At 36.6% G+C, this 21,842-nt stretch overlaps 1 protein-coding gene across 8 annotated transcripts in view; it reads right to left on the minus strand.

The window, feature by feature from the left end:
- Positions 1-21,842, minus strand: part of NLGN4X (neuroligin 4 X-linked) — a 341,830-nt gene that overhangs the window by 129,160 nt on the left and 190,828 nt on the right. For all 8 annotated transcript variants that reach the window (XM_055106573.2, XM_057301132.2, XM_055106577.2 and 5 more), the window contains exon 3: positions 12,956-13,108. In XM_055106573.2, coding sequence (XP_054962548.1) covers positions 12,956-13,108 — 153 coding nt within the window. The remainder of the gene's footprint in view (positions 1-12,955; positions 13,109-21,842) is intronic.

The following is a 21,842-nucleotide window of genomic DNA, read 5'->3' on the forward strand; positions in this document are numbered from 1 at the left end:
GCCCTGGTTTAAGCTGGTATCATTTCTTGAGTAGATTACCTCTTGCCTACTTTTTGGGGATGTAGGAGAGAAGAGATACGGGACTTCTTTTTGGAATGATGTAAATATTCAAAAATAAACCCCCAAACATGATATCACTTTACACCCATTAGGATGGCTATAATTAAAAAGACAGACGAGAACAAGTGTGAGTGAGGATGTGGAGAAGTTAAAACTTTTGTGCATTGATGGTGAAAATGTAAAATGGTACACCTATTTTGGAAAATAATTTGAAAGATTCTCAAATATTTAAACACAGAGTTAATGATATGACCTATCGATTCTGCTCCTATATCCCCAATCAAGAAAAATGAAATATATGTCCATACAAAAACTTGCACATGAACGTTCATGGCACAATTATTGAGAACAGCCAGAAACTGGAAATGATCCCAATGTCTAGCAACAGATGGATGGATAAACAAAGTGTGGTATATCCATAAAATGAAATATTACTGAACCATAAAAAATAAAAGAGTAGAGATGCATGCTACAACATGGATGAGCCTCAAAAATATTAAGGGAATGAAGTCAGACACACAAAAAAGCACATATTATATGATTTAATTTACATGAAATGCCCCCAAAAGGCAAATCTATATAGACAGGTAGATAGTTAGTGGAAGCCTATCTCCTGGGGACCTGGGAGAGAAGAGGTATGGGGTTTCTCTTTGGAATGACGTCAATGTTCAAAAATTAGATGGTGTTGCTGGTGTCACAATGTTGTGCATATACTAAAGGCCATTGAATTGCACACTTCAAACGTGCACACTGGATGTAAGTTGTTTCAAATAAAGGAAGGAGACAATGAAAAATAGGAGTTGGAGATAAGCTCAACGGGTCACTTACATGGTAAGGATCACAAGAAGATTAAGAAACATGAAGATGTATCAAAAGCCATTAAAAGTATCAGAAGTGCCAGAGAAAATGCTTATGACATTTCTGTGGCCCTCAAGAGAATAGTTCTGATGAAATATGATTGAAAAGAAGGAAGCTACTCATTTCTTTCAAGATGAGAAATGCTAAGCATGTTTTAAACAAAGAAGAATGTAGAAGGATGAATGCTATTCCTAAGTAATATTGTAAGTTCATGCTTAGAAGGAAAAATTAAATAGCAATGAAGGAAAAAGATACCTAGAGGTTCAGCAATATATTGAACACAGGCATTTTGGTGGGGTAGCCTCCATGTGTTCAAAAGCACATGATGGATTTATAATAATGTGTTTATACTACCCACCTGTTTAAGACTATAGCCAAATTATTACACAGACATTCCTGGACTTACAATGGTTTGATTTACAATTTTTGATCTTAAGATGATACAAAAATGATATTCAGTCAGTAGAAATCATATTTTGAATTTTGATATACTCCCAAGCTAGCAATATGCAGTACCATAGTCTCTTTGCATGCCAGGCAGTGGTCTGTAGCTCCCAGTCAGCCACACAATCACAAGGGCAAACAACTGCTACTCTACAGTGTACATGAAACATTCAACACTTTATTTATAAAATAGGATTTGTGTTAGATGATGTCACCCAACTGTAGGCTAATGTAAGTGTTATAAGTATGTTCAATGTCAGCCAGGCTAAGCTATGATGTTTGGTAGGTTAGATGTATTGATGCATTTTCAACTAATGACATCTTAAATTTACAATGGGTTTATTGGGATATAATCCCACTGTGAATCAAGGAACATATTTTATATATGTATACACACACATTAGCGTGTGTACATATATAGATACATATATATACACACATATAGATCTGTGTGTATATCACAAGCGCAAACAACTGATACATGTATATGTATACATATGTATGTATGTACACATATATGTATGTATACACACATAGATATATACACACCCATATGCACCCACACCCACATATATACACATATATGCGCTATATATGTGTATATATATGTTTACCACCAAGTATCTAAGAGCAACTGGGACATCTAAACAGATACTGGAATATTTTAGTAAAGAGGCAGACACTACTTTAAACCTTACCAAATATTTCTTAAAACAAACAGGAAATAGTTTATCATTCCAAAATGTTCTCCCAACACCAGTGCAAAGCTTAGTTTTCTTGTGTACAAATCGTAGTGTTTCGCTGTGAGATCATGTTATGCCTGTCTACACTGAAATGATGTTTTTTTGTTGTTCTTTTTAATGTTTAAAGATGGGGTCTCACTATGTTGCCCAGGCTGCTCTTGAACTCCTAAGCTCCAAAGATCGTCAGCCTCGCGAGTAGCTGAGACTACAGGCATGCAACACTGCACCCAGTGCTGAAATGCTTATCATTATGTGTTTATCATACCTGCCTGTTTATGATTTATAATGATGTGTTGATTTTACCCACCTGTTTATGACTACAGCCCTATAACTGGACACAGCCTTCTCTCTATAACATCTGAGCCTCTAGTAAATGCCACTATACTTAACACAGTGAAAATCAGTGCATATAATCTCAAATAATTAACTGAATCAACACAGACTTTCTAGTGACTTATCTTCATACAGGCCCTAGCTCATTGAAGCAATGTTGCGTCGAGCATTCTAAAATATTCCTGACTTTTTACACTGAAAATTAAACACTTCATTCAAAAAAGCGATTATTATTATTTTTAGTCAAAGGATAAAGTATCTTAAGAATATGGCTGGACGTGCCAATCAATATGTTACAATTTTATTTGAAACATATATTTATATCGCTAAATGCAGGGTGTACCTGCCATAATTTGGTTATAATTTAGTCCCTAGGAAATTTACTTTGCACCTGTATGTTTCATCCCCTAGGGTTCATTTCCATAAAGCTAATGACTTATTAACGTTGGATTGGACAAAAATAAGACAATTATACTAGAACACAACACATCTGTCTTTGTATCACTGCTGTCATGCATGTACATATGTGCATATTCATGCTTCTTGTAGAATTGCCTGTGCTATTACAGGCTGGTAGGCAAATGTCAGGGGAAAAAAAGCTGCAGGCCAGAATATGTGTAGTAGTCTTACATTTTTTTAAACTTTATGGGTACATAGTAAGTGTATATATTTGTGGGGTACTTGAGATGTTTTGGCACAGGCATGCAGTGCATAATAATCACGTAGTCTTTAAACATCCCGCTCAGATTGCCTTTTAGAGATTTTTCCATTATCCTACTCGAAAGGACTAATTTCCTTGAATATATGCAGATACTGACAGAATTATCACCAGAACCCTAATTCCAATGTACTTGAATTTGGCTCTCAATTTCAATGCTTCTCCCTGGAACTTTCCATCATCCCTTAGGATACTCATCATACTCTTATTTTCATTTAAAGCACAACTTATGTCCTTCTGTCCCCAAGGAGAAAGAGGGTACGTCAACCTCATCAACTAAAAATCATCAACCTTTCACATACTGGATGAGAAGCAAAATGAAGAAAACAGGCTGAAGAGAGAAAGGGATGGTGTCTTTTAGAATTAATAATCTTAAGAGACTGCTTTGAATGTAAAACTTTCAAAGACAGAACATTTTTAAGGCATATTCTCTGTGACTACTAACTCATGCTTAAATGACATTATATAATCAATTAACTGGGAATTATATATTGATGGAATAGATTCTTCTGTGATTTCTTTTTGAATATTTTGATTTCTAAATATGGTTATGCATGTAAAAATAAAATTTCAGCTTCTTTAAAGAAATCCTGAATCGTTTATAAATAGATCAAGGAGAGTCTCCATAGCATGACAGATGCTGGATGATAATTTTGTGTATTTGGGATTGGAAAAAAGAAGTCTTTGAAGAGAAATCTGCACTCCCATGTTCATTGCAGCACTAATCACAACAGCTGAAATATGGAATCAACCTGAATGTCCATCATTAGATGAATGAATAAAGAAAATGGGTTTTATACACATAAGGGACTTTTATTCTACCTCAAAAAAAAAGGAAAGAAGTTGTGTCATTTGGGACTACATGGATGAACCAGAGGACATTATGTTAAGTGATACAAGCCAGACACAGAAAGACAAATATCACATGTTCTTACTTATATGTGGAATCTAAAAAAAAGTCAAGCTTACAGAAGCAGAGAGTAGAATGTTCTCTTACAGAACTTGAAGCTGGAGGTGGAGAGGAAACGGGAGATGTTGGCCAAAGGTTACAAAGTTTCAGTTGGCAGGAAAAAGTTCAAAAGATCTGTTCAGTATGGCAAACAAAGTTGAATCACAAGGAATTGAATATTTGAACATCTCTAAGAAAGTAGATTTTAAGTGTTTGCACTAGAAAAATAAGCATTTGAAGTAATGCACTTGTGAATTAGCTCGATTTAGCCATTTCTCAATGGATACATATTTCAAAACATCACTTTGTACATGATCAATATATTCAATTTTTATTTGATGATTAAATGAATACATTAGGGAAAAAAGCACAACATAAAAAAAATTCTTTTCTACCTTGTCTCCACTCCTCCCTTGATTTTTCTTTTGAGTCTTTTTTAAAAATTTGAGACAGGACTTCACTCTGTTGCTGAGACTGGAGTGCAATCACAGCATACTGCAGCCTCGAACTCCTAGGCTCAAGCAATCCTCCTGCCTCAGCTTTTCAAGTAGCTGGTACACCAGGCATACATCACCACATCTGGCTAATTTTTTCTTTTTCCTTCCTTCTTTTCTCTCTCTCTCTCTCTCTGTCTCTCTCTCTCTCTCTCTCTCTCCCTCCCTCCCTCTCCCTCTCTCTTTCTTTCTTTCTTTCTTTCTGAGACAGGGTCTCACTAGGTTGTCCAGGCTGATCTGGAACTCCTGGCCTCAAGGAATCCTCCCACCTTGGCCTCCCACAGTGCTGGGATTACAGGTGAGAGCCACTGCACCTAGCCTTCCCCTGATTTTCCTTGCCCAATAAATACCGTTCCATCTGATGTCTCGCTTGTTGTTGAGTCAGCTGAGGACGAGGGAGCCTCTTTGCTCTGCTGTTCCCATCAACTGTTACGTCAATGGCACCTTCCTGGTGAGAGAGTCCTTATCCCACTGCAGTCGTCCCCATCTCTGCTCCATTTGCCTCTCAGGTCCTAATGACAAAGCACTCATCCTTAATTTCCCCTGACCTTCTTCACATCCTGAATAAATCCAATGAATGCAGTGGGCATTTTGAGCCACTAGGAGGCAGAATAGGAAAGTCCAAGCAAATGATCATTCTGAGAGCAAAAAAACATGATCCTGGTTTTGTTTGCCCCACCAAAGACCTGTCCACACCTATCAATCTGCAGCCACAACAACCATGGGATTACAGTGTTTCCAAGTGTGTATTCAATGCATGGAAACCTCATTATAAAGAAGATGATGATGAAAAACAAGACATTGTGTTGTGTTTTTTTGTTTTTTGTTTTTTTGTTTTGCAAAGTGTCTTGGTTTTTCTTTATCTGATAATTTTTGGATTAGAGGTTGCCCTATCTTCTGCAATGTGTTCATTCTATTACTGTGTTATCTACTGCATGGACCCTTGCCAACTCCCCAGGCTGGCTTTACCGATAACATCTGCCACCCAGCCCACAAAGAATCTTATTCTAAACGCTCCCATTCTTCCTTCCACCTTTTGCTACTTCCTGGGTTTGAGTGCTCACACACCATTCATCTTCTCAGGATTTCACTTTCTCACCCTTCTCTCATGCTTCTTTTACGTCTCTACTTTTGTTTATGTATTTCTCACTAAGTACAATGCTTAACTTTCCTTTCTCCTCATTTAACTTTTTGCAGTGTTTTGTTTTAGTAACGCCTGGGTCCTGTTTTAGACAGAGAGAGGCAATTCTTCCAGTCAAAGTAGGCCATTTACAGAAATCAAATCGGGGGAATCTGAGACATTTTGGTTAGGGGAAGAGAAGAGAGGGATTCTAATGAAACCAGGAGGCTGGCATCAAGGTGTGTTGATTCTCGAAAAAGGAAATGATGCTTTCTTTTTTAATATATATGCTTATGAACTTTTGACTTGATACATAAGATGTGTTCCATTTATCATTTCAAATAAAATCCTTCATAAAGCATTGAAGAAAAGAAATATTGTTAGAAAAAAAGAAATGAAATAGCAAATGTACCAAAAATAGAGCAACTCCTCTAACTTCCAAAGGGGAGAAGAACGTACAGGTCATTTATAAGACAGCTTGACATTTTTCAGCAGGTGTGCTTCAGGGAAATTATAGTGACCCATTGAACTCCCACTAATGTCAGATGCATGTCACATAAATGCACACCCATGGAATTGAGGCTGTAACTCTTGGGAAGAACGTATTGGTCCTCTCTTCTAATGATTTCCAGGCTTCTTTTGTTGAGTGGAATATTACATGGCTCACACATATCACAAAAGCATAAAGGTGAGACCACTCTGGCCGATGTTGCAAGAATGCTTCAGAGCTCAGCCCACCCTCCCTCAATTTCAGAGGAAAACCCTACAAGGGACACCAGAACAGGGAAAGTGACCACATTATTAGGCTAAGCACGTGCATATGGGTTAAGTCACCCAAATTATGACTACAAATGCTGTTTCTGCTATGCATGTTGGTTGCTTTTATATCAAACCATTTCTGTCTTATATTCAATTATGACTCCAAAGCGTCTAATAGGTTTATTCAATGAATGGTCTTAAAGAGAAAGACTACTTCAGAAGACCATGACGCAATCTACCCTCAGATGAAAATTTTCAGGATAGCTATAATATGTGAAAGATTGTAAGAAATGCACCGAAATGATCATTTGACTCAATTTATGCACACGACACAGCAAGCCAGCAATGACATGGGAACTGGGGGTAGGACACCAAATTTCCTGATGAAACACTAGTTCTACTGCACCGAAGAGCTTTGATGTGACAAATGCCATTGTTGTGGTTAATGCCACCATCACCATGAACCAAAGCAAACCAGTATCGATTGAATGGAAATGAATCAGCCTTCAAGGACCCACTTTGAGGAACTTAAAAATACACTGTAAGCATCTTATCACAATTGTGTATCTTGATCAGCAGTAAGAACTTTTTTGCATAATGATAAAAGCTACATCTGATGCTAAAGTGATACTCAATTTCTTCACTCATTCCATGGTTTACTAATTCATACTTGACATTAATTAACAAGGCTGTGGATGAGTTCTGAGTGGTAAGTCAGAGCTCTGGCTTCAGTTACACCCGGGTTTCAGTCCCTGTTCTGACTGCTAGAAGGTGTGATGCCATGAGTAAATCCCATTACCTCAAAGCATTCATCTCCTCATAGGTAGGACATAAGGTTAACTCTTCCAAGGGAGTTTATGAAGATTAAATGAAGTAATATCTGCCAGCCACATAGAGGCACACAATGAGTTGATGTTACATAGTTGGGACTCTTTTGAAGCAACAATTAATTTCAGCATACATGAAGCATGAAGTCATAGGATGACCAAAAAGGTGATAGTACCATGTGAGCTAAACGGAAATACATATTTAAATGGAGGCAGATGAAATCCACTGCAGGTATAGACTTGCACTTGGAGACAACTGGAAAGGGGAAGGAATAAATAAGTTTCAGGTATTTCCATCAAAAAGCATGAGCAAGATGCATTCTCTTTTACATCGAAGGTCTTTGGACTATCATGAACAAAAAAAAAAAAAACAGATTGGGGAGAACTCAAGTTATACTAAAGTAAGGGACTAAGATGGAGAAAAGAGTATTTATTGATTCAGTAATGGCCTTACAGGGATTCAGATTTATCAGATTATCCTCTGCAGTTTCTGTCTGGAGGTGATTGTTCTGAAAGTTTATTACCTGGATTAATGTCTAATCTTCTTAGGGGTAAATGATACGTATGGATGTTGTGAGGTGAATGGGTGATAGGGCATAAGTACTCAAGTGGTTAGGTGAGACCAGGCAAATGCCCTGGCACGTACAGCTCAGCAAGGATTTTGCTGGCTTCTGGCTTCTGAGCAGATAGGAACACCACACACCCTGGCAATGACTAATCTGAGAGGCATTGGTGAACTTGAGGTTTTCCAAATTCTTGAATATATATGTCAGAGACGTTTGAACCAGAGCACCTCCATCTTGAATAAGGGCTGGGTAACGTAAGGCTGGGACCTACTGGGCTGCATTCCCAAGAGGTTAGGCATTCTTAGCCACAGGATGAGACAGGAGGTCAGCACAAGATACAGGCCACAAAGACCTTGCTGATAAAAGGATGCAGTAAAAAAAAAACAGCCAAAACCCACCAAAACCAAGATGGCAACTAGAGTGATGTCTGGTCATCCTCACTACTCATTATACGCTAATTATACGCTAATTACAATGCATTAGCATGCTAAAAGACCCTTCCACAAGCACCATGACAGCTTACAAATGCCATGACAATGTCAGGAAGTTACCCTATATGGTCTAAAAAGGGGAGGAACCCTTAGTTCCAATAATTGCCACCCCTTTCCTGGAAATCTCATGAATAACCAACCCCTTGCTTAGCATATAATCAAGAAATAATCATAAAAATAGCCAACTAGCAGCCCTTGGGCTGCTCTGCTTATGGAGCAGTCATTCTTTATTCCTTTACTTTCCTAATAAACTTACTTTCACTTTACGGATTTGCCTCCAATTCCTTCTTGCACGAGACCCAAGAACCCTCTCTTAGGGTCTGGATTAGGATCCCTTTGTGGTAACATATACACCTTCCTAGTGACAAGGGTGTATAGCAGAACACATAGGAAATCTGTTTATAGAAGTGCAGCTTCTTTAAAAACAAACTGAACACCAATTCAATCAGAAGACACTTCATGTAGATATAAAGAATTACTTTATAGCTATAATGGTACATCTCAATTTGCCTGGGACAATCCCAGTTTATTCATAGCACATGAGCAACTCTCAAACATGTCCTGGATTGGATCATAAATTATATGGCCAATGGCTAGCAAGATTGTGTAGCACAGTTCTGATCATTTTTTTAAAAATAGCAAACATGATGATCTTCTGATTTATTTAATGTCTAGAAGTGTCTTGTAATGTTTTTTTAAATTAACATGGTTCAGTCTGGATGCCAATATTTGATAGATATTAGCCATTACAGATTGGGTCAGCTACAATTCTTACTGTGGATAAACAGTAGTATTAATACAATGCATAATGGTATTAATAACACTAGAAATTGTAGTGTGACTGGGTATAATGGTTGCTGCTGAGAGCCTATGAAACTTCGTCTACATGAGTCCATTAAATCTTTTTTAAAAGGTTATTTTTTGGCCAGGCACAGTGGCTCACGCTGGTAATCCCAGCACTTTGGGAGGCCAAGGCGGGTGGATCTCCTGGCGGGTGGATCTCCTGCGTTGATCTCAAACGCAGGAGTTTGAGACCAGCCTGGCCAAAATGGCAAAACCCCGTCTCTACTAAAAATACAAAAATTAGCAGGGTGTGGTGGCAGGCGCCTGTAATCCCAGCTACTGCGGAGGCTGAGGCAGGAGAAGCGCTTGGACCTGGGAGGCAGAGGTTGCAGTGAGCCGAGATCATGCCACTGCCTGGGCAATAAAAGCGAGACTCCATCTCAAAAAAAAAAAAAAAAGAAAAGAAAAAAGTTATTTTTTTATTGACAAGCAGATTATATATTAATGAGGTAAAGTGTGTTATTTTGAACCATGGAACTTTTATACTGTACAACAACCTTGCAAGGGAGAGACCACTGCCTTCTACATCTAAGGAAAGAGTCTGAGGAAACGCTAGCTGACTTTCTCAAGGCAGAGGTAGAGGAAAGTTGTTAGCTCCTGTCTGTCTCTGGCTGCAATCTACATTCTTTCCAATGCCAGCATTCCGCTTCCATTATGGGCATGTTTCATCTTTTTAATCCTCTCTTTTGGGTAACGGAAAATAGCATTTGTTACTCCATTAAAAAAAAAAAAATCTTAAAACAATATTTTTCCATTCCTCAGGTAGGAAGATAACATTTATGCATTTATGACTTTTATTGGAAGAAAAAGAACTCAAAGAATATTTCAACTTTTTGCCTAAAATTGTATCTACTTGTATGAAATGCACTCACTGAAATGATCATTGCAGTGTCTGCTGTGTATTTTATTTGATCATCTTTTTAAAGATCTGGATGCCAAAGGTTTAAAAACATTTTTTCAAGACCGATAATAGGAGTTTCCTGCAAGCAAAAAGTAAATGCCGCCTAGCTGTTTTCAAGAGGACAATAGTAAATGCAAGATCCATAATAAAAACCAATGCAGTCACATTTTAAAGTCTCTATCGTCCTGTAAAATCGGCAAACTTGGCACATTTCATTCCATCAAATGAAAGGGGGTCTGTAGTGTGCTTGGCTGTTCCACACTAGCTCATTGGAGGAATGTAAATAGACCGGCATAGAGATGCTAAATCGCTTCTTTTATTTCTTCCCCACCAATTTTACAGCTCTCTGTTATCTTATGACTTTTAAAAACTCTCCATAACAAAAAGTAGACTTAACAATTTTTCAATTAGCTTTTTTTTTCCTCTAAAAAAAGTGTGTATAATTTCCAGGCTAATTTGCAAGATGTGCAATTGATTCACGAAGGGACAAAACTGATAAAAAAAAAATCATAGTGTAGAGTTGCTTGATACAACTGAGCTTTAGGGGGAAAAGGAGATCAATTTATTTTGAAACTCTATCTTATCAGACACATCAATTCATCACGCATGCAACAGAATATTGTGTGATTCCAGCAAAGCAAGAATTTTCTTGATGCCCACTGCTTCCTTCAGAAAAGCATGCCCAAGCTTTCTTCCGTGTGGCCGTGCTACAGGCAGTGCACACACTGCTCCCTTTGAAGAGGGCCTGTGCAGTGCCCTCACACGTACTTTCCTCCTTCCACCTCTTTGTCAGAATGAACCTTTTGTAAAACATCAAGAAGCACAATTTCCTGTTTCCAACACTAGTAGCCAAAGCAACTATCCAGCGCCTCTGAAAACTATTCAGTGAAGCGTGCAATTACTGCTATGCAAAAGTTCAGAGACATTATTCCGCCAAGATGTGGCTCACAGAAAACTACAAAAAATATAGGAAATAAAGCCAACGACATAATAAGCTTTTTGATACTAAAAGGTTTTTTGGTGGTGTTTATTTTCTTTAATGCAGAAACCAACCTGGAATTTTGAGTTCTTTATCAATGTTTCAAAAGATACAACTTTAGCAACACCTGTGACTGATTTGCATTTCAAAGTAAGAAATGCATTTCTCTTAGGGTTTCTTACACCACCTCTTAGGGTTTCTCAGCAATTCACCACCTTTTAGGGCTTCTTACAGGTTAATGTTTTCACAGAGGAAAAAAAAAACCCACTCAAAATGAAATGAAGTCATCTGATTGAAAAGAAAATATTCTTGGCCATATTTGAAGAAAACATTTTCAGTCATATTTCTTGTTTGACAGACCTCCTTTAGTCCATCTTATTTTGCTTTTTATTTTAATTAATTTATTACTATTATTATTATTTTTTTTTTTTTTTGAGAAAAGTCTCACTCGGTCGCCCAGGCTGGAGTGCAATGGCGCTATCTCTGCTCATTGCAACCTCGACCTACTGAGATTCTCCCGCCTCAGCCTCCTGAGTAGCTGGGATTACAGGCGTCTGCCATCAGGCCCAGTTAATTTTTGTATTTTTAGTAGAGACAGGGTTTCACCACTTTGGTCAGGCTGTTTTCTAATTCCTGACCTCAAGTGATCTGCCTGCCTGGGCCTCCCAAAGTGCTGGGATTATAGGCAAGAGCCACCACGCCTGGCCTTCATTTTGTTTTGTATTTCATATTGTATCATAATCACACTGGAACCAATATATACATCTCTCTCATGGCTAACTTGTTAAAAACTTTATCTTCTATACCATTTTAATGCATTTTTGCCTGGAAAACAAATGTTTTTACATAGGTCTTAGGAATATTATTCACAAACTAACCAACACCAGGAAAGGCCATCTCAGAAGGTACTGAAATCTGACCCTGAAGATGTATAATTTTCCAACCTACAATTAGAAGAAGATGAATGATGGCCGGGTGTGGTGGCTCACACCTGTAATCCCTGCACTTTGGAAGGCCGAGGCAGGCGGATCACGAGGTCAGGAGTTCGAGACCAGCCTGGCCAATACGGTGAAACCCTGTCTCTATTAAAAACACAAAAATTAGCTGAGTGTGGTGGCATGCGCCTGTAGTCCCAGCTACTTGGGAGGCTGAGGCAGAAGAATCACTTGAACCTGGGAGGCAGAGGTTGTAGTGACAAGATCGCACCACTGCACTCCAGCCTGGGCGACAGAGTGAGATTCCATCTCAAAGAAAAAAAAAAAAAAAGAAAGAAAGAAAAGAAATGAAACATCAAAACAAGGAGGAACTAAACTTGAATTTCCATGTATTTAGCTTTTAATCGTAGATCATCAATGGAACAAAAGTCAACTAACAGCTAAGTTTCCTTGCATGCAAATGCAATGGAACCAAAACAACAGATCTTCCAAAGGCTCAACATAATCAGTTAGAGAATTGGATAAAATCTTTTCCTCCACACAATATACTGATTCATACAATGACACAATCAGAAAAGAAAGCTAAGATCTATGGCCATTCCCAACTATAATATCACCAAATATGTGTTCATTGTACAGGTCTATGTAGACAAACATACATTCATTGAACTCCAAGGGAGAAACATGCTATAAATAAAATTTCATTTCATCTTTAAGATCTTAAAGTCTGCATTGGTTTGAGAAGGGTTTCATGACCATGTTGCACAAAGGTAGTAAAAGGAATAAACATATCCAATCACATAAAGTAAATACCGTGAAGTGGAATTAACCAGGAACTGGAATAACAGGATTCAAATCCACGAGCCCCGTCAAAACGAGAAGTGGACTTTTCATGTTTCCTCTTGCTCAGTCATTCACATGATGAAATCACTTACCTAGTATTCCCAGACGGTAGTTAATGGTGATCACGATGACGTTTCCGTAGCTGGCCAAAATGCTGCCGTCAATCATGTTGCCGGTGCCCTCCATGTAAGATCCCCCATGGATATAGACCATGACGGGCTTCTTACTGTTCTGATCATGAATATCTGGAAAAAAAAGCCAAGTAAGGAAACACAATAAAGAATCACACTGACTCGCCAATGCTAAATTAAGAAAAAAGGAGATTCACTGATTTCCCTATTTTGACTTGAATTAACCACATTTATTTTTATGGATGATATGACCCTTGATAAGAGTGTCTAAGGAAAATGATCAATGCTATTACGTTTTCTATTTATGGAAATGGTATTTTAAGAAGCATACAGAAATTTAGCATACTCTGCTCATCTAAGCTTCTATATATATCTAAAGCACTAAAAGAAATGGTTTCAGGTAAAGTACACATTTCCTAAATTTTGCTCAAACCCTAAAATGTGATTTAAATTGAATAAACACATGGGACCCTTGACAAAATATATTTTATCTTCTAATTAAGTATAAAATCAACTTCAAAATTATAATTAATTTTAATATAGTTGCATCTTAATTAGCAGGTGAGTGTACACATTCATCTTCAATTTAACAATAAAAACATAAAAGTAGTAGTGAAGCTATAAACTATCAATAAGGGACAGATAATGACAAGAAAGCAAAATCAACAGTTAAAAATTTTTAACTGAACAGAAATAGGGAAAAAAAAGAAAAGATGTCCAAGCAAATGTCTTTGTTCCAGTGATTACAGTAACATACTAACATACTTAGGTGACAAAAATAAAAGAGATGTAATAAAAAATGGCAAAAGAATCCAAACTATTTAAATGCTTTATATTTTCACAGGGAATATAAACTCCCATTGTGACTTGCAACCAATGATTCCTCTTGGTAATTTACTTTATTATTTAAATTAACAATGATGTAAAAACAATGATCTGTGATGACAGAAAGTTGGAGACCATCTGTAGGGCCTGCTTTGTGAAAAGACCTGTTTTATAACATTAATCAGCCATTAGGGCTGCATTTAATCTTTGGAAGACTGACCTCACGTATAAATATTTCTGGATACAGATGTGTGTGTGTGTGTGTGTGTGTGTGTGTGTGTGTGTACAAACAATTTAAATATCTTTGTTACTAAAAGAAAACTCAAGTATTTATGCATATTTATTTTCAATTTTTTCATCAATAAAGTTTTTTTTTTCCTCATAATCCACAGGGACACTTTTGAAATACCACAAAGGAATTCTGAGGATGTGAATTACCATCGTTTGGATGGTGGCTCCAATTTGAATGAATTATGATCACAATTTTACTGGGTGCATACAGAAGACACGACATACCCATTGGTCACAGTAAAGCACACAAAAGAGTGTCAAGTTACCCAAGTATTTATTTGCAGATATTTAATCCACGGCAGAAAAGTGTTTTTTGTTTTCTCATATAAAATTCAAATATGAAGTAAAAATCTTCTATTAATCATTTATTCATCATACACTACGGGAAATGTCTTCTGCTATATGAATAAGAAATGGCTTTTCTCATGATCCACTGCTTCTTTCTGGTTCCTAATTTGCTGTTTTTGGCCTCATTTCTTTTACCATTACCAGCGGTTGCCTAGTAAATTGTGGAAAAAAAGAGTAAGTAGAGATTTTGAAGGGCTGCTTTAAAGTGCTCCCTTGGAAAATATGTGAGATTAACATGTCTTACCTTTCATAAAATATAGAACAAGACTCTCTTGAACTTGTGGAAGTAATAACCAGTTGTTATATTAATGCAAAGTCAAAAAATCATAACTTAACAATATGAAATGAAAATTAGATGGCATTTTAATGGTAATAAAGATTCACTGGGAACACTGTGAAAACAGATCCTAATTATCGAGAGGAAATGTATTAAAAAGAGAAGGCCAAACAGGATACAAATTAGAGCAGTATAAGGTATGAGACAAAAGTTTATTTCGTTTTTATGTATTTGCTCAATACTGATAAAACGTCAGGCATTCAGAAGCCCTTATCAAAGAAGGGGCTACCTGAAGCAGGTGTAGATTTTGATCTCCTATGGCCATCAGAATGGAGATCTCTGAGAGAGCTACTTGAGACAGTGACAGCTCTATGAGCTCAGTAAAAATAATAATATTCAAAATGTTAAGGGAAGACTGGGCACAGAAAGGGTGTTGGCAAGATTTCTTTTCTTGGAGAACAGTTGATTTATGAAGATAAGCAAGGAGGGGAGCAACTACAAGAATTGGTCAAAAGACCCTGTCATGGACGTTGGGCTTGACCAGCAAGGATAATTCAGGACTCACTTTTGGGCTTTAAATTGCCTTTCAGACAGAGACCCAAAGGTCCAGCCAGGGCCTTAATGGAGTTCCATGCATTTTGCTACCCAGATGGGAAAAATGTGCTTTTAGCTACTCCTATAGAGCCTTACCAATGAAGAACGGCTTGCTTGAGTACTTTTTTTGTTGCTTCTCCTCTTTAAAAAAAAAAAATCATTTCTTGTGCAGAAAGGGCAGAAAAACAGCGTGCGAGTTGTCTGCATGAGTACCTCAGACCTACCATCTTTTAAAAAAAAATCCTTTCACTTCTGGTAGACAATGTGTTGAGCAATTTGGTAGCCTTAAGAAGAAACTTCACAGCAACAAAACATTTTAAGGAGAAAAACGTTTTCAAAAAAGCCGTGGTGTGAAAAGAAAGATGAACATAGCTAGCTTTTTGTCCTTTTTCAGTTCTGAGATACTCTTATCTTCCCCCCCCCCCACCACTTAAATGCTGTAAAAGGCAGTCCTGAATGCATCAGGGCTCGTTAACAACAGCATCTCGTTAAAACACTTTTTGGTGTACTTCACTGTGAGCAGATAATCAGAAATCTATGTTGGAATCAATATGTTTGTGAAGAAAAAAAAAAACTGATATTTCAGCCCCCCCCCCCAAAAAAAAAATTCTTCTAAGGTGCTGTAGAGTTTTGTAGTTTATAAAAATAATTAAGGAAACCAAAGCTCCAAAGTAGTATATTAACTTACAAAATAACATTTGGAAGGGAGAAAATAGACTATACATGCATGTTTTAAAATTCCATTTTCTCTTCTTGTGACCAAGCCAAAAAAAAAAAAAAAAAAAAAGGGCTTCTCTGTAAACAGTAGTTCATTGCTCTTTTCACGTTTAGAAACAATGTTTATACTTCTCACAGTGATTTGTTTCCTGTACATGGTAACCGGGATTAAAAAATGACAGTGGTTTCTATACAAGAAGAAAATAATTAAAGAAGCACACCAAAGTGTACTAGTTTTAAATAAGGGGAGAAAAAACAGATTGAAATGAAAAAAAAAGAGAGATAGATAGATACAAAATCATGCATTGGGGTTGAGCTTTGAAAAAACAAAAAATACCTTCGTCTTCACCACGGTCATTACTCGTTATATCATCTGCGTTTTTCTTTGTGTTGGCTCCTGGGGTCATATTGAGAAGGAAAATAAAGGGAAAAAAGAGAATTCAAAAACAACAGGTTTTCAAAAAATTAAGAAAAGAGAGAGATGCTACCCAGAAAAAGAAAAAAAAAAGAATGTAACACAAAAAGTTGAAATCTGTTACATTTGGATTTCAAAAAAATGAGATAGGGAAATGCAAAATGCATATAAACATAAAGATGTCAAGAAGAACAAATTCAAAATGTTACTTGCAAAAAATATTAGATATCCTGTGAATATGCAGTTGGGAGTTAAAATGATGCTACTGCAAAAAAAAATGCTAACGTGAGTTGTTTTTAAAAAAGAGAAAATTAAATTATTAGAAAAGACATTTCCCACATTCTTTAAAGAAATGCTTATGGCGTATTCAATGGTCCTCTGATGTTAACATGTTATAATTTAAATAAATTTTTGAAATGTTACTGACACATTATGGTTAGAAATTTTCATAAGGCAAGCAAAAACACACACAGTAAACATGGAAGGACTTTATTCAAAATATTATATAATTGACATTAATTTCATGCATTAAAAACTTATAAACATGCAATCTCAAAAAGTCAGAATTGTGACTAATTTAAATCACTAAGATTTACCTCCACTCTGTGTTTAGAGAAGCACTACCCACTATTCACTCTTGTTTTCTTCTATTAAAATCTACTACATGCAATAAATATTTAAGTCAGGACAAAACATTATAGACCATGTCCTATGTGTTTACAATAGTTATTAAATATCATTTGAAAGTTATGTCCTCTGTGTGTAAAATAGCTATTAAATATCGTTTGAAGATCATGTCCTCTGTGTTTAAAATAGTTACTAAATATCATTTGAAAGTTATTGGTACGTGAATTTGTTGAAGAAAATAAAAATCGAAGTCATCTACCTTGATCACCTCAATAAGATCTGCATAGGAATTTTAATATAGGCAAAATGCAGGAAGAGGCCCTTAAGGATAGCAAAAACTAGCTTATGCTCTTAGTGCACAGAGCACCATTTTGGTTTTTATAGTTTCCACATTTAAAAGGTGTGCACATTTAATTTTGCTTGAATTAATTAATTGGCTCCATTGCTTCCTTCTCATAGACAGACGCAGCCCATATGTGCATATCCCACTATCAATAACTTTAACTGCGTCAATCAATCAAGACAGTCTTTGCCTTCCTATAGGGTTCTAGGGTAAGCGGATTAAGGCAAAGGGAAAATATTGTCATCTCCAACACTTGTGAATGGAAAACACTCCTCTGTTCTACATAACTCAGAAGGGCTTAAACATATTTTGAAACCAAGACTTGATAATGCTGTTTCCATATATCAAACAAAAGTCAAATAATGTCCATTTCATGGGGGCTTAATACCTTTTAAAACCAGACCTGGGTGGGTGCATGGGTGTGATAGCCTTGCTGATCCACTTTCTGTCTTTACAAGATTTGCCTTCTCTAGGCATTTCATATAAATGAACTCATATAATATGTGGTATTTTGTGTCTGGTTTCTTTTACTTAGCATACGTTTTCAATGTCCTTCCATACTGTAGCATGCATCAATACTTCATTCCTTTTTATGGCTAAATTATTTTCCATTGTATGGGTATACCACATCTTTTAAATCCATTTATTTGTTGAGTGACATTTGGTTTATTTCTACTTGTTGATTATTATTAATAAAGCTGCTATGAACATTTGTGTACTATTTTTTGCATGGATATATGTTTTCATCTCTATTGCATAGATACCTAGGGGTGAAATTGCTGTTTCATAAGGCAAATTTATGCTTAATGTTTTAATAAACTGACAGACTATTTTCCAAATCAGCTGCAATACCTGGCATTCTCACCAACGGTGGTATAAAGGGTCTCTATTTCTCTATTACCTAGCCAACACTTGCTAATATCCTTTTTTGTTATAACCATACTAATGGATGTGAAATGGTGTCTCATCGTAGGTTTTTTTTTTTTTTTTTCAAAGTCTTGCTCTGTTGCCCAGGCTGGAGTGCAGTGGTACGATCTCGGCTCACTACAACCTCCACCTCCTGGGTTTAAGCAATTCTCGTGCCTCAGCCTCTCAAGTGGCTGGGACTACAGGCATGCACCACTATTCCTGGTTAATTTTTGTATTTTTAGTAGACATGGGTCTTGCCCTGTTGGCCAGGTTGGTCTTGAACTCCTGCCTCAAGCGATCCACTCATCTTGGCCTCCTAAAGTGCTGGGATTACAAGCATGAGCCACTGCACCTGGCCTCATTGTAGTTTTCATTTGCATTTAGCTAATGTTTAGTAACTAATGATATTAAATATCTTCTCATGTACACTCTCTTTGCAGAAATGTCTATTAATTTATTTTTGCCCATTAAAAAATAATTTCTTTCCTTCTTATTATTGAATAGTAAGTGGTTTGTTTACATATTTTCTAGATAAAAGTCTTTTATTGGGAATATGGTTGGCAAATCTCCTCTCCCAGTTTATGGCTTGTCTTTTGGTTTTCTCAACAAATAGCACTTTATGTTCTCAATAGTGCCTTTTGAAGTGTAAAAGTTTTTAATTTTGATGAGTTTCACTTGATCAATTCTTTTAAGGATTGTACTTTTGAGGTCATATTTATGAAATCTTTCCCAATCCATGGCCCTGAAGACCTTCTCCTGTGTTGCTGAAGTTTCCTAAAAGTTTAAGAGCTTTAATTCTTATATTTCCACCTGTCATTCATTTTGAGTTAATTTTTGGATACAATAAGAGGTAAGAGTTGAAATTGATCTTTTTACATATGAATATCCAATTGTCTCAGAACCATTTATTGAAAAGACTATCCTTGCCTCCTTTAATTGTTTTGGCACCATTGTTAAAAATCTATTGACTACAAATTGAAGGATTTATTTCTAAACCCTTATAATTGACGCTTGAACAACACAGTTCTGAACTGTGCAGATCCACTTATATGTGGATTTTCTTCTGCCTCTGCCACCCGAGACTGCAAGACCAACCTCTCCTCTCCCTCGTCCTCCTCAGCCTATTCAACCTGAAGATGAGGATGAAGATCTTTAAGAAGATCCACTTCTATTTAATGAGTGGTAAATATATGTTCTCTTCCTTATGATTTTCTTAATGGTATTTTCTTTTCTCTAACTTAGTTTATTGTGAGAATACAGTGCATTGTATATATAACATACAAAAGATGTGATAATTAGCTGTTTATGTTATTGGTAAGGCTTCCAGTCAACAGTAGACTATTGGTTGTTAAGTGTTGCGGGGGTAAAAAGTTTTAAGTGAATTTTCAACTGTTCAGGGATTCTAACCTTCACGTTGTTCAAGGGCCAACTGTAATTAATTATATTTCATTGGTCTAAATTTATACCCATGTGAGTTGCCTGCTATCTTGATTACTATATCTTTATAGTACCTTTTAAAATAGAGAAATGGAAGCCCTCCAACTTTCTTCCCCTTTTCCAAGGTCTTTTTGATTGCTCTAGATCCTTTGCCTTTCCATGAAAATTTCCAAATCAGCTTGTTAGTTGCAATAAAAACTCCTGCTGAGATTTCGATAGAAATTACTTGCCAAATCCCAACTTTAAATTAATCTTGTATATCAGAGCCTGACCCAGAAACATAATTAGATGCTGTCTTTCCTGTTCTACGTATATTTAATTTGTTTATCCTTTCATTCTTTTTTAATAAACTGCTGCTCTATTTGTCCATGTAAATATAACTAATTAAATGCTTTTAAAACAAACCAAGTTCTCTTGAGTATCTAGTTTAGACACAACCATGGACTATGTAAATGCAGGTTTTAGAAGATTCAGGAAAAACAATTTGTCTACAGTTTATTCAAGAATAAACCCAGCTTGTGGCTGGCACACACACACACACACACACACACACACACACACACACACACACACACAAAGCCCAAATAAAACCTAGGTAGGCTGTGAGTTTCCTTTCTCTTCTCTATGTCTACCCTTCCTCAAAATTCCAGAATAATATTCCTTTTCATACAACAATTAGCATCTCCGTAAAACCTCTGTGCAGAACTGGCTTTAAATATTAAAGAGAAGATTTAAATACTCCAAGCAAAAGTACAACCATTCTATTATTAAAATTTAAATATCATTTTATAAATAAAATCTCAATGTCCCTAATCCTGAAGAATATTCCAGCTTTTTTTAACCTGTTCCTCTGATGTCCCCATTTAGTGCTTTATCTATGTTATTTTCAAAAGTTAGTCTATTTAAAATAGCACTTTATGTTATGAATGTAAGAGAAAAACTTTGTAAAGAATTTGGAAAATGATATGGGCGCGGTGGCTCATGCCTGTAATCCCAACACTTTGGGACGTCGAGGTGGGCGGAGGTCAGGAGTTCCGGAACAGACTGACCAACATGGTGAAACCTCTTCTCTATGAAAATTACAAAAAATTAGCCAGACATGGTGGTGCATGCCTGTTGTCCCAGCTATTCGGGAGACTGAGGTGGCAGGATCACTTGAGTCTAGGAGGTGGAGGTTGCAGTGAGCTGAGATCGCCCTGCTGCACTCCAGCCTGGGTGAAACAGCCAGACCTTATCACAAAAAAAAATGAAAATAAAAATAAAAAAAATAAAAATAAATTGGAAAATGAAGACTATTGTCAAAGTGAAAATTAACATCAAAGGAAAACCTCACAGTCACATATACTGCTGTTAACATTACAAGTCAGAAAAACAATTTAAATCTGTATTTTTAATATATTAATTATTGCCACTTACGTATCTAAATCATCATAGAAAGTCAATAGATACAAATGTGATCTTATCTAAGCAAGAATATAAGGAAATAATAGAACCAAAAAGAACCTTCAGCATTATTGTTCTGCATGAGATATCATATTGAACTGTATTAGTAGTTCATAGTTTACTGCATATTCGTTTTCTTTTAAGTGGGCAAGGTTAATTTTCAACTTAGTCTTGTTAAGTAGAGAAAGAGACTTTTTAAGCTAAGTACATTATTTCCACACAGGGAAAGTTGCATACGGTGGGGGGTGGGGGAGGGGCACTGAAAGAAATGTTTTCTTGGCTATCACAGATGTGGATGTAATTGATTATTTTGTCACTTGGCCATAGAATAATATGGGCTTAATCTTCTAATCCAATGCAATATCCCCAGCTCTCGGCAGCAAGGAAGTGACTGGCATGTCCTCACAGACTGCCCATGACACATGGGTTCATTCACTCAGAAGCCAATTCCTTCTGCAAATATGTGTTGACCCTTTTAACATGCAGTTCCGACTAAGAGAGGTAATGCCATGCAGTCCTGGCTAAAAGAGGTAATGACACACCCACACTGAAGAAGGAGATGAACATCAGAGACAGACATGCACACAGATCATTCCAACGGGGCAGGAAAATGCATGCATGA

This window comes from Pan paniscus, chromosome X (assembly GCF_029289425.2).
Source record: "Pan paniscus chromosome X, NHGRI_mPanPan1-v2.0_pri, whole genome shotgun sequence".
NCBI classification, from domain to species: Eukaryota; Metazoa; Chordata; class Mammalia; order Primates; family Hominidae; genus Pan; species Pan paniscus.